The 14501-nt window shown below is 35.1% G+C and overlaps 1 protein-coding gene across 1 annotated transcript; it reads right to left on the reverse strand.

Moving 5' to 3' along the window:
- Positions 1 to 5210: 5210 nt before the first annotated feature.
- LOC141455549 (uncharacterized) lies at positions 5211 to 7917 on the reverse strand. The gene is made up of 3 exons (XM_074130664.1): positions 7788 to 7917; positions 6419 to 6574; positions 5211 to 5378 (listed from the first exon to the last, which is right to left on the reverse strand). Exons 1-3 carry the CDS (start codon positions 7902 to 7904, stop codon positions 5211 to 5213), a joined length of 441 nt encoding a protein of 146 aa, XP_073986765.1. The 5' UTR covers positions 7905 to 7917.
- Between the last annotated feature and the right edge of the window lie 6584 nt (positions 7918 to 14501).

Consider the following 14501-nt stretch of genomic DNA (forward strand, 5'->3'; position numbering starts at 1 on the left):
TTTATAAAGAGTTTTTTTTATAACAAGTCTTGATTATTTTCTATTTTCTGCGCAGTTTCTTCTGACAGTAGGTGAATGTAAATATGGTACGAAATATTTAATGAAACAATTCCGATTTACCAAAAAAATGCAGAAACTGTGTTGTTGAAATTTATATCCAATAATCAAATAAATTCTGCTCTTGGAGGAAGCAAAACAATACCTTCCCTAAATGATCCCCTAAATTGAACACAAACCAAACTATACGAGGGTCGTTTGAAAAGTCCGTGCAAAAATAAAAACTACTTAATTTTTTGGGGTAAACCTTTTTTATTTTTCAACATAGTCTCCTTTTAGGCTTATACACTTCGTCCAACGCTGCTCTAGTTTGTTGATCCCTTCCGAATAATAGGATTTGTCCAAGTCTGAAAAATAGCCATTCGTTTCTGCAATCACCTCCTCGTTTGAATAAAATCTTTTTCCCGCCAGCCATTTCTTCATATTGGGGAACAAATAGTAGTCCGAGAGAGCCAAGTCTGGAGAATAGGGGGGGATGTGAAACGAGTTGGAACCCTATTTCCATTAATTTTGCGACCACAACTGCTGAGGTGTGAGCTGGTGCGTTGTCGTGATGGAAAAGGACTTTTTTGTGGGCCAATCCTGGGCGTTTTTCTTGCAGCTCGGTTTTCAAACGGTCCAATAACGATGAATAATATGCACCTGTAATAGTTTTACCCTTTTCCAGATAGTCGATGAGGATTATTCCTTGCGAATCCCAAAAGACAGTCGCCATAATCTTTCCGGCCGAAGGAACGGTCTTCGCCTTTTTTGGCGCATCGTATTATGCAGGATCAACCCTTCTAAGCATACATCAGCAAATAAACAGCAGTGTTCGTACATTGCAATGGTTCTCATAAATTACTAATTGTTAATAATTAGTTGGTTAATACATTCATTAAGTGCATTTTTAAGACTCCATTATGTTTTAAAAGATGAAATTATTTTACAGATAAATTATTCTGAATATGAGATAAATGGATTTATTGGTCGATTCCAAATGTATGTAATATATATATGTTGATAATTTACATTCTAATCAGCGCCAATTCCAGGTGCGGAGGATTAATTGATCATATACTCGATTCATCATCAATCCTGTTTGACATTAGAACTGACTACACTCAATGCATGTCACTTATTAGCTTAATACTCAGTTGATATTTGTTCGACTTTATTAAGCTTTAAGTGTACACACACTTTTTTTGTGGGCCAATCGTGGGCGTTTTTCTTGCAGCTCGGTTTTCAAACGGTCCAATAACGATGAATAATATGCACCTGTAATAGTTTTACCCTTTTCCAGATAGTCGATGAGGATTATTCCTTGCGAATCTCAAAAGACAGTCGCCATAATCTTTCCGGCCGAAGGAACGGTCTTCGCCTTTTTTGGCGCAGATTCCCCCTTGGTGACCCATTGTTTAGATTGTTCTTTGGTCTCAGGAGTGTAGTGATGTATCCATGTTTCATCCACAGTGACGAAACGACGCTTAAAGTCCTGCGGATTCTTCTGGAACAGCTGCAAACCGTCCTTGCAACACTTCACACGATTTCGTTTTTGGTCAAGCGTGAGCAATCGCGGCACCCATCTTGCGGATAGCTTTGTCATGTCCAAATGTTGATGCAAAATATTTTGTACCCGTTCATTCGAGATGCCCACAGCTCTAGCAATCTCACGCACCTTCACTCTTCTGTCATCCATCACCATATCATGGATTTTATCAATGATTTTTGGAGTAGTAACCTCAACAAAGCGTCCAGAACGTTCAGCGTCACTTGTGCCCATATGGCCACTCCGAAAATTTTGAAACCACTTATAAACTGTTCTAATCGAAGGTGCAGAGTCACCATAATGTTTGTCAAGCTTCTCTTTAGTCTCCTCCGGCGTTTAGCCTTTCATAAAGTAGTGTTTAATCAACACACGAAATTCTTTTTCGTCCATTTTTTGAAAATCACTCGACTTCCTCGATTCAAACGAATGCCAAACACAAAGAAATAGACCGATCTGGCTGAAACTTGGTGTGTGTTCTTCCAAGAGATGCTACTAACTAAACATAACCTCGATACGCGCCAGTAGTGCTATCTCTCTGAGTTTGCACGGACTTTTCAAACGACCCTCGTATATTCATAAAAGTTGATAAGTCCAAAAAACTGGTGTCCTTTCAGGTCAATATTCTGAAATCAATGAATGGTATAACTCTTCCTTATTTACAACGCTATGTTCTTCCTGTCAAATTTTAGTACATTAATCTAAAATTTTATTTATTTATTTATTTGGTAGTTTATAGAAATTTAAAAAAATTCATAGCTAAGAGCCTCGTACGGTTACATACATATATAAGATTTTTAAACTGAATTTTTAAATCTGAATAAGAGCTTGAATAAACTTAGGATGGAAGATTTGTGAGGAATCGGTCAAATAAAGTCTTTTTGCCAACGTTTCGACAAATATATTGTCCTCTTCAGGGCCTGGATATTACAAATACAAAACAATTTACAGAGTCAGTAACATAGAAAAAACAGTAAAAATCAGTAATACAAAAATAAACAGTAAAATACAATAAATTCTTTATAATTATTGAAACTTACGTGGCTATGCCAGTTGGTTCAAATTACCTGTTTGTCTGTTCAATTGTAATTACCAAAATTCCCGTGTAAGTCCCGCTATATCTGTATAGCTGCTTCTCCATTTCTGGCTCTTAGTTTCTGTAACTCAACCAACCCGCATAGCCACGTAAGTTTCAATAATTATATAGAATTGATTGTATTTTACTGTTTATTTTTGTATTACTGATTCTTACTGTTTTTTCTATGTTACTGATTCTGTAAATTGTTTTGTATTTGTAATATCCAGGGGCCCTGAAGAGGACAATATATTTGTCGAAACGTTGGCAAAAAGCCGAGTTGTTTTATTTGACCGATTCCTCGCAAATCTTCCATCCTAAGTTTAACAATTTGCGGCCACGAAAACTATATATTCAGCTTGAATAAAATTAGAATTTTGGCCCAGGTTAGAATGGCGTCTGAAAAACAAACCAGAATATTGTTAGGATCAAATTCTTACAAATTCAAAAGTGTTGATAATTGTAAACTATGTTCGAATGGTAAAGATATGTTCATTCATTTCTTATTGAGATGTAATTTGTTGGTTCCATTAAGATTGGTATATTTGAATAAATATATATTTCTGATAATGATGATTCAATAATTTTAGAAAATTTGTTGACTTTAGGCAGGAATGTTCAAAAAATCTCAGATATTTATTTGTATTTGGTAAAAGCATTAAAGCTTAGAGAGATTATTATCGTGAATTGTGTTTAGCAATATTTTTATTATACAGGGTGAACCAGTAAGTACTGTCCATAGGCCCACTATGTGAAGTACATCTAAAGTGGAGTTCAATGACGTATTGGCCAACTTCATATTTTCCACTGTTCTTGAGTGACGTCACTTTAATTTTTTTTTCTAAAAAAACATTACTTTTTTCCAATAAAAATGTTATTACTCAGAAAGTTTTAGTCCGAATTCGATTCTGATGACACGGTTAGAAAGACAGATAAATTTTCTAAAAATTGATACCATTTTGAAGCATAATTTATTCTCCAAACAGCCTCATTCTTCCTCCGGATGCTGGAAAAATAAAAGTAATCGAAATTTTTAAGAAAACTCATTAGGCCCTTACGTGATCGTAATCAGACCTAGGTGCTGGCACTTTTTATAAAAGTTTTCTTGTTTAATGGGCTTTCAAACGGTATATCATTTTCCAGGATTCCTTTTATCTTCGTATGAGAAATTACGTCTGTTTTGCAAGAAAACGTGTTCACGAGCACTCAACAGTGTTAGTTATCAAGTTGTTTAATTCATTGAAAACTCTTTTAGATGGACCAGTAGGCAATTTTAAAGTAGGCTGTCTTAAAATAAAGAAGTCAAAGATTGCAAATTGCACTTCAAAAAAAAGAAAAAGGTTGTTAAGGTTTATTCACATTCTTTTCTTTTTCAACGGTGTAGTTGTGTGTGATATTGTAATTTGGAGTAAATGCAAACTATATGAATTTTTATTTTTATAAAAATAGCACTTGTTTCAAATATTTCCAAACATTTTCTCAAATATTTTTTTATATATATATTTTTTTTAAGGGCAATTTGTAACCTTTGACTTCCTTATTTTAACTTTAAAATTGCCTACTGGTCCATCTAAAAGAGTTTTCAATGAATTAAACAACTTGACAAACTAACACTGTTGAGTGCTTGTGAACACGTTTTCTTGCAAAACAAACGTAATTTCTCATACGAAGATAAAAGGAATCCTGGAAAATGATATACCGTTTGAAAGCCCATTAAACAAGGAAACTATTATAAAAAGTGCCAGCACCTAGGTCTGATAATGATCACGTAAGGGCTGAATGAGTTTTCTTAAAAATTTCGATTACTATTATTTTTCCAGCATCCGGAGGAAGATTGAGGCTGTTTGGAGAATAACTTATGCTTCAAAATGGTGTCAATTTTTAGAAAATTTATCTGTCTTTCTAACCGTGTCATCAGAATCGAATTCGGACTAAAACTTTCTGAGTAATAACATTTTTATTGGAAAAAAGTAATGATTTTAGAAAAAAAAATTTAAAGTGATGTCACTCAAGAACAGTGGAAAATATGAAGTTGGCGAATACGTCATTGAACTCCACTTTAGATGTACTACACACAGTAGGCCTATGGACAATACTTACTGGTTCACCCTGTATATTGTTACTTATATAAATTTAACAATAATTAAGTTAATAATGCATTTTATTACTATAAATGATAATAATAATGGATAATACTAGCGAGAGAAGTGAAGTAAGAAAGGATGTTCTGTTTATGTTCTGAAGTTTATTTTGTTCAGAGTTCATTTTGTTTGTGTTCTGGTTAGAATATTTTGTTTCTTACTTTTTCTTTACTTAGATTTTTATGTACTGCTATTTAAGTATTGCGTATTTTTGGTACTCGTCCTCCCAAAGTTCTATTTAATTTATGTTTTATAAGAAATCCACGTATCATCCTCCTTAACAAATTTAGGCCATGAAAGTCCAACATTATTTAAACTTAACATTGTAAAAATGATAATACTCATCAGAATATTCTTTCCGCTGAATTAAAATAACCTTTTAATTGTAAACGAAATGCCAACAATAGAATAACTAAATTACCTTAGTAATGGGACATGCGTAGTCATTACCATCCGTTTCAAAAGCTTTAATTAACAAATTATCAGTTATTTCCATAAAATCATTGCATCCAACTATAGTCATTTCGTAAAATTTATCTTCATAGGCGCCATCTTCATATTTAGCAAAATTTATGTGAAACTGAAAGCATGAATAAATAAAAAACTAAAACATTCTTTTGGAAAACTATTTTTTTTTTTTACAAAAAATATAAATTTGTTTTTTTCTGCAACTTTAAAATAATGAGCCAACTATAATACCAAGATACTAGTGGAGGAAGTTCTGTCGCGAGTCACTGAAAAATTTAACTTCTCCCCCCCTTGCCTTTTACCATTCAGCCATGTTGCAGCAATATTGTGTAATTAATTGCGTTAATCATCTATCAAAATGCCACTCTTGTCTTCAAAATCAGAGCTTTAGTTGTTTAAGGCTGGGCATTTACTTTATCCGAATTTATAGACAAGATTTCTATTATGGGATGGATGATATGGCCAATATTAATTTAAGACCTTCTTGAACTTAAAAATAGGTTTGTAAATCACTCAGAGAGGTGATTTAATTCCCTCTAAAATTGAGTAAACACGCTAAAATTCTGAGCAATCTTTTAAGATAAACAAAAGGAATTCTGTCAAATCAAAATTTCAGTAACTTAAGTGTATTGAGATTCTTGGTGTTCAGTGGATTAGGTTTACTTCATGAAACACCGTCCAACTGACTACAGTTGTTTTTTTTTTTTTTTTAAAGAAAATTTAGACAGTTTTTAACAAAATTTAAGTGATACTGAGTTGGTCTGTCAAAATTGCTCTTTCTGTGCAGTTTTACCGTCTTAATGCTGTGCTATGATTTTGTATTTTATTAAAATTTTTAAACTATAGCAAAAACCCCTTGAAAAGTTATTATAAATAAAGTATTTCACATCCAAATTTTTAACTCTAGATAAAGATTTGGGTTAGATTTTTGAATATACCTCAAGTCCGTTAAAAAAAATTACGGTCCCTAGTATCCCGAGTTGCGAATGGATTGAAGGTGGTCCCGATAAGCAAAATGGCTAAACAATATGTTACATAACCAAACCAATTTTTTAAAATATCATTACCATTACTCCACAAATAGAGCTCAGCAAAGAGTTAATTTCAATGAAATGGTAACCAATAATTAACCAACTTTTCGTGTGTTTATACCTTAACTTCTTCGTCCAGATCAATTGGAACAGTTATATTGCCTGAGAACTGTGGTGCGTTTTGATCAGCTTCACTTCTCTCTAAATAGAACTGGAGTTTGTCCAGCCCTCTGTCTGGACAGTGCTGCACTTCGCTTACATCCACCTTCAGCGAAATCTTTAAAAAAAAAGTATTACAATTTATAATTCGTGAAATTAATTTGAAGAACCCTTTTATTGGTTAATGCAAGTTGGCATTCTTACGTTAAATTTTTAACATCTTTGCTTTAATTTAGTTTTTACCTTATTGGTGTTATTTATTAGTTACCTTATTAGATATATAAAGTAATCGCCTATTTTTTTCAGTTTGTGGTCGAGAGCAGAAACACATACTTTTTTTTAACAAATAAAAATTATCAAAGCGCGCAATTCGAACTGGGGATCTCCGACTAACAAAGCCATGCTTCATAACCACTACATCAAAACTCGCCCCGAAAAGATGCTACATATTATTGAGAAGAGCCATTACAGTTTTCTGGTTGCTCAACAACCAAGAAACATTCCGATTCATACCAGTTCGGCTAATACGTTCTAGACTCTTAAGCAGCGACTTATGTTACTTATTGGTAGGCTTACCATACGTTCCGGTTTGACCGTGATGGTCCCGGTTTGAGATCCCTGTCCCGGCGTCCCGGTCAAACTTGAACAACACCGACACCCCGGCCGATCGTTCCCCCGCGCCCATTTATTAATATGTTTTCAGTTCTTAATAATTTTGATTGCATTTCAAACATGGAAAACACAAATTAAGCGAAAAGCAAAACGAAAATGAGCCTCTCCCTCCTCTGCGTCCCGGTTTGGCTCTTCGAAGCCTACAGTTATTGGTAACGTAGTTTTGAAATATACAGATCAAGAAAACATATGGGGATATGTCTCACTCTGGAGGAACTCCCTACAAAATTTTAATTTAGCAGAGAAAAGAGAGTTAAATTATAATAATTTTGCCCATGATAGTATATTTTTTAATTTTAATTTTTGATGTAAATGAGACTAATATCTTAAAAAGAAATTTGCACAGATAATGAAGCTTCAAGGTCATGAATTACAAAAATTCGAAGATTATATTAGCATAAATGTATGTCACTAGTTCTGAATACCTTCTAAAATAATACTAAAAACAAGAGCACCGATTCCTTCCGTGAAAGCGAACATTCAAACAAGTATTTCGTCCCATAAGTTAGCAGACAATAAATTTCGTCCCATAAAACAAAAGCAATTAGAGTCAAGGAACGATTCCTAGGAAGGCACAACCATTTTAAAGGGAAAACTCGTTTATGTCAATTATAAAATTGATAATTTCAAAAATGTAAATATATATTGGTAGTACACACCTCATTAGAAATTCCAGCGTAGCAAAAATTAGAATAAATACCTATTATATAAAGCGCAAACCATTTCATATTGACTAAAACGGAACAGAAGTAGTTTTCCCAGCTACTAGTTGGCATTACTTCCGATGTTGTACAGAATATCTGGTTTTATCTATTTTTATGTTATCTGATGACATGGTCGAGTGCTGGCGAGTTACATACAATAACAATTTTACATTAAATCTTTTAGAATTATATATTTTTAGTACATTCTTTAAAAGTATATCAACTAAATAGTACACGTCAATCAATATTACGATATGAGCATGTACGAGGGTCGTTTGAAAAGTCCGTGCAAAAATAAAAACTACTTAATTTTTTGGGGTAAACCTTTTTTATTTTTCAACATAGTCTCCTTTTAGGCTTATACACTTCGTCCAACGCTGCTCTAGTTTGTTGATCCCTTCCGAATAATAGGATTTGTCCAAGTCTGAAAAATAGCCATTCGTTTCTGCAATCACCTCCTCGTTTGAATAAAATCTTTTTCCCGCCAGCCATTTCTTCATATTGGGGAACAAATAGTAGTCCGAGAGAGCCAAGTCTGGAGAATAGGGGGGGATGTGAAACGAGTTGGAACCCTATTTCCATTAATTTTGCGACCACAACTGCTGAGGTGTGAGCTGGTGCGTTGTCGTGATGGAAAAGGACTTTTTTGTGGGCCAATCCTGGGCGTTTTTCTTGCAGCTCGGTTTTCAAACGGTCCAATAACGATGAATAATATGCACCTGTAATAGTTTTACCCTTTTCCAGATAGTCGATGAGGATTATTCCTTGCGAATCCCAAAAGACAGTCGCCATAATCTTTCCGGCCGAAGGAACGGTCTTCGCCTTTTTTGGCGCATCGTATTATGCAGGATCAACCCTTCTAAGCATACATCAGAAAATAAACAGCAGTGTTCGTATATTGCAATGGTTCTCATAAATTACTAATTGTTAATAATTAGTTGGTTAATACATTCATTAAGTGCATTTTTAAGACTCCATTATGTTTTAATCCATAACAAATATATAGTTAAAATTATTTTACAGATAAATTATTCTGAATATGAGATAAATGGATTTATTGGTCGATTCCAAATGTATGTAATATACATATGTTGATAATTTACATTCTAATCAGCGCCAATTCCAGGTGCAGAGGATTAATTGATCATATACTCGATTCATCATCAATCCTGTTTGACATTAGAATTGACTACACTCAATGCATGTCACTTATTAGCTTAATACTCAGTTGATATTTATTCGACTTTATTAAGCTTTAAGTGTACACACACTGCATATAATGGATTATTTAACCAGTGAATTTACAATTATCGATAACTTCAATAATAATCGGTAAGCTACCAAAAAAATCGTGGAATGAATAGTCTGCCCTTTCTGGCACAAGAAATGTGAACGTTCTGTCCGGAAAGTGTCGAAGGGCTACTTTTAGCGAACATTTTCTAATGTTCTGAATATCAGGGCATTTCTGTTGTGTGCCCTACCAACCCTTTGACTAGAAGAGACTGGAAGAGTGGTCCTTGATGCGAGAAAACAGAAAATGGGGAGTTACATTATTCTTGCTGCTAAGATGGTCGTCACAATTATCAATTCTCTATCTTTTCTATCAAATTGTTAGCACAATAAACAATTGGTAATTTCCTGCTGCTGCGAAAGTTTTTGCGACTTGAAAAAAGAATTTCGCGTCAATAATAAGATCAGAGGTATCTGCTGCAAAGATTAATTTTGCATTGTGTGGTGTAACTATATAATGCAACAACTTTGCATTGTTTAATTGCCACATTTTTGCCGAGATCTCTCATTTGTCGAAGATGTTGTGTCACTATTGTCAATAGTCTCCAAGTTCAGCTTTACTCAATAACCTCTAAAGATTCTTCAATCCTTTTGTCTACAAATGGCATAGTTAATAGGTTTGTGACTGCTACCATCGTATCGCATTGTGTGTAGTAAAGTAATTGCCTATTTTTTTAGGCGGGTTTTACGTCCAACTACCAATTAGGTGCCGTGGACGAGGGCGGAAGCTCATACTTTCTTTTATTAATCATTAAATAAAATCTAAGGCCTAAGACGGGAATCGAACCCAGTACCACAATACGTATTAGCTTTGCAGGTCTTGCCTCTTAACCGCTTGGCTACCGTGGCGCCTCATTAAGTACGAGTATGTATACCAGGTATTGGTACTTTGTACTTTCTCGAATAAAGCCACTTAAGCAAAAGTCTATTCTATCTCGATGAACCACAACTGAGCTTTGCTTCTTCAAAAAATATCAAGAAATTTGGCCATCACCATTGGCACCAACTTTTGTCGACGGACTCACCAGTTGTGATAGACTACAAACCAAGTAACGCAACATTCAGTTATTAAATGCAATTAAATACTTAACATGCAAAAAATAAGACAACATTTTGTATAATTTAGTCACCACTTCTCTATTTTAAATCGATTAGATTATATCGATCACATCAAACTAAAGTAAAACAATATATTTCTTCTGGTCCTAAGAAAAGTATAACATCAATGAAGTTGTTACCCCATAACGTAACAAAATAAATTATTAGATATTGCAGAAGGTAGAAAAGTAATCCTGGAGGTAGGGTGAACATCCAAAGGAAATGCGGAGAAGTTGGCTTAGCAGTTGTTGGATAAAGACCCGAGGGAAGAGTTGTTCAGGGAATTTAGAGGCAAACTAAACTAGTTATTCAATTCCCAATACAACTTCTATTTATTTACTGTATTTAAAAACCATAAAAGTTTTAATATTATCATGGATACTTCTTGTTCTACATTATTCGATTAACACAGCGACTCTAACTTAATTTTCCTTTAATTTATGCAAGAACTTTTTATTTTTAGTGTATAAAAATATTTTATTTTTTTATTTTACACTGTTCAAGTATGATGGCAACTTCCTAGATTCTGTTTAGGGAACACTCTAGGGATGAAACAATATAAGGTGCCTCTGGTTCGGTTCGACAGGAACTACGAGGGTCGTTTGAAAAGTCCGTGCAAAGTCAGAGAGATAGCACTACTGGCGCGTATGGAGGTTATGTTTAGTTAGTAGCATCTCTTGGAAGAACACACACCAAGTTTCAGCCAGATCGGTCTATTTCTTTGTGTTTGGCATTCGTTTGAATAGAGGAAGTCGAGTGATTTTCAAAAAATGGACGAAAAAGAATTTCGTGTGTTGATTAAACGCTACTTTATGAAAGGCAAAACGCCTCAGGAGACTAAAGAGAAGCTTGATAAACATTATGGTGACTCTGCACCTTCGATTAGAACAGTTTATAAGTGGTTTCAAAATTTTCGGAGTGGCCATATGGGCACAAGTGACGCTGAACGTTCTGGACGCCCTGTTGAGGTTACTACTCCAGAAATCATTGATAAAATCCATGATATGGTGAAGGTGCGTGAGATTGCTAGTGCTGTGGGCATCTCGAATGAACGGGTACATAATATTTTGCATCAACATTTGGATATGACAAAGCTATCCGCAAGATGGGTGCCGCGATTGCTCACGCTTGACCAAAAACGAAATCGTGTGAAGTGTTGCAAGGACGGTTTGCAGCTATTCCAGAAGAATCCGCAGGACTTTAAGCGTCGTTTCGTCACTGTGGATGAAACATGGATACATCACTACACTCCTGAGACCAAAGAACAATCTAAACAATGGGTTACCAAGGGGGAATCTGCGCCAAAAAAGGCGAAGACCGTTCCTTCGGCCGGAAAGATTATGGCGACTGTCTTTTGGGATTCGGAAGGAATAATCCTCATCGACTATCTGGAAAAGGGTAAAACTATTACAGGTGCATATTATTCATCGTTATTGGACCGTTTGAAAACCGAGCTGCAAGAAAAACGCCCACGATTGGCCCACAAAAAAGTCCTTTTCCATCACGACAACGCACCAGCTCACACCTCAGCAGTTGTGGTCGCAAAATTAATGGAAGTAGGGTTCCAACTCGTTTCACTTCCCCCCTATTCTCCAGACTTGGCTCCCTCGGATTACTATTTGTTCCCCAATATGAAGAAATGGCTGGCGGGAAAAAGATTTTATTCAAACGAGGAGGTGATTGCAGAAACGAATGGCTATTTTTCAGACTTGGACAAATCCTATTATTCGGAAGGGATCAACAAACTAGAGCAGCGTTGGACGAAGTGTATAAGCCTAAAAGGAGACTATGTTGAAAAATAAAAAAGGTTTACCCCCAAAAATTAAGTAGTTTTTATTTTTGCGCGGACTTTTCAAGCGACCCTCGTATATGCTATATACTTTTGGCGTAATCAGTTATAGTTGACAAGAATAATAATAATATACTTGCAATATTAAAACTATCCGCTTGGATAGTTTTTGACTGTCAAATACTGCACGAAAAAGCCAAATATAGAAAGTCGCATACATTTTTTCCCCCTGATTTCATAAAAAAATTAAAATTTCCATTCTGCTTTCCTTTTTAAATAAAGTACATACTTTGGTTTATAACTGTAATTTCTGGCAACACAAATCAAATAGTTCTTGTTTTCATTTTTTATTCAACTAATCCTTGACCTTTAATCACCTTTGTTGTGATTGTGATTGTAAACATTACAGGTTTAGAACACATAAGGCATGTACTGGATAATCTGCGTTTTAACCTCCACACTCATTTTCAGTAACACATGTCCTTCAGAAAGTTCATTAAAGTACTCAATACAAAAAAAAAAAAAAATCAGTACCAAAATCGCATCGATTGAAAGTGTTGAATACTCAGGCGTCTTCCGTCTAGTCAGAGAGTGTAGTCTGCTGAGCATGCCCATTACGCTAGTAACTAGCTCACTTATTTATAGTTATAGTTTATAGTTTTTTCAGGCAGGCTTTACGTCCAACTATCAAATTGGGTGTCGTGGACGGAAGCGACTAGCAAACTTACTTAACTCTAAATTTCTTTTATTAACCACTAAATAAAATCCAAGGTCAAGACCGGAAATCGAACCCAGTACTACAATACTTCATAGCTTTGCAGGTCTCGACTTTAACCTTTCGGCTACCGTGGCACCTGATTTATTTATAGTTACATCTACTAGTATTTTTCTAATAAGTAAGAGCATCCATAAAATACGATAAGCACAGCGAAAACGCCACTGGTACAATAATGAGGATGTAAACATGAATGGTCTGATTGGAAATGCAACCATTGATTGACCCTCTATACGGGGTGATCGTTTTCGCTTCCGCGAGGTGTTCTGTGACAGTGGAGTCATACAAGTTTGGGGTAAGATATTTCTTCTGCATCCCACGTAAAAGAAATTAAAAAAAAAAAAAAATTCAGACCTATTTATATTTTTTTGTATTTCAGTTTTTCTTTCTTAGCCATTAGGCTGTAGTGGCGTCTATTTGTTTTCATTAAATTCGAGTTACTGAACGTGACTAAAATGATTGCCACTGAAATTGACGGTTCAAGGCCATGGCAGGCTCTCCGTTGATCCTGTACGGTATTCCAACTAAACTTAATTTCGCATTGACGACAGAAATTTCACAGTGGTGCACATAGTGGTCAAGGAAGTGGTTAATTAATGTAAACCTTCAATGGATGATCACATGTAGTTTACATTTTCATATCGCGAAGTGAGGTGGTTCAGAAAAGGCAAGTAATTTTATGGCAGTAATGCAGAAAGAAATCGTAATTACCGCCCGAGAGCTACTGGCTAAATCGAATTGAATTAATATTTCTTATTTTCGATGAGGGCCATCAAATTTACGTTTAGCGGATAGTTAAGATTTAAACTTTGAGAAGTGGTGAAATTGGTGAAGTGATTAAGATGACGTTCTTCAGAAAACTTTTAGCAATAGTTAACAAAGAAGCCGTTTAGGCGAATGGTTTGTAGACTTGTTATGGAAGATAAATAGACAAGCTGTAGACGGTTAAAAGCGATTTTATAGATTATTGCTCAAAGAAAAGCGATTTATCAACTGTCGGTGTAGTCTGTTATAGGTAGTCTCTTATAGAACTTTGTCGGAACCACACAAAGACTCTTATTGACTGAAGAGCTTTAGACTGATTATTCTCCTGCTGTTCCGTATAATGGACTGACGACCTTCCCATCATAAGGTCATCTGTGGACGCATCAATCGGACTATAGCTACGCTTTTTTTACATCTTAATTGATAATGGATAGCAGAGAAAACAACTTGTACGATTTTTTTTTAAACTTATACTGATTGCATAGACGCAAATATATAACTTTTATTTTAAAATCTTTTCCGAAGAAAAATTGGCGAGTCTTCTCTCTAAAAGTAAAGTAAAGTAATCGCCTATTTTTTCAGGCGGGGCTCAACGTCCAATTACCAATTAGGTATCGTGGACGGAGGCGACTAGCTAACATACTTTACTATAAATTTCTTTTATTAAACATTAAATAAAATCCAAGGCCTAAGAACGGGAATCGAACCCAGTACCACAATACATATTAGCTTTACTGGTCTCGCCTCTAACCGCTCAGCTACCGTGGCACCTCAAAGAGAGTCTTCTCTCTAAAGCGTCCTTTTAATGTTTAAAATGTGGCGTTAACTCTAGAAAAAGAGAAGTTATAATAATTTTGCATGAAAAATATGGTTGGGCCCGCAGTGTAATATCTTTCCATCGTAGCACGCTTGTACATTGTGTCCCTGGCTGGTTTCAAACTTTTAATTCATC

Source organism: Rhodnius prolixus, unplaced genomic scaffold (assembly GCF_049639745.1).
Source record: "Rhodnius prolixus isolate KJV_2025 unplaced genomic scaffold, Rpr scaffold_4, whole genome shotgun sequence".
Taxonomy (NCBI): Eukaryota; Metazoa; Arthropoda; class Insecta; order Hemiptera; family Reduviidae; genus Rhodnius; species Rhodnius prolixus.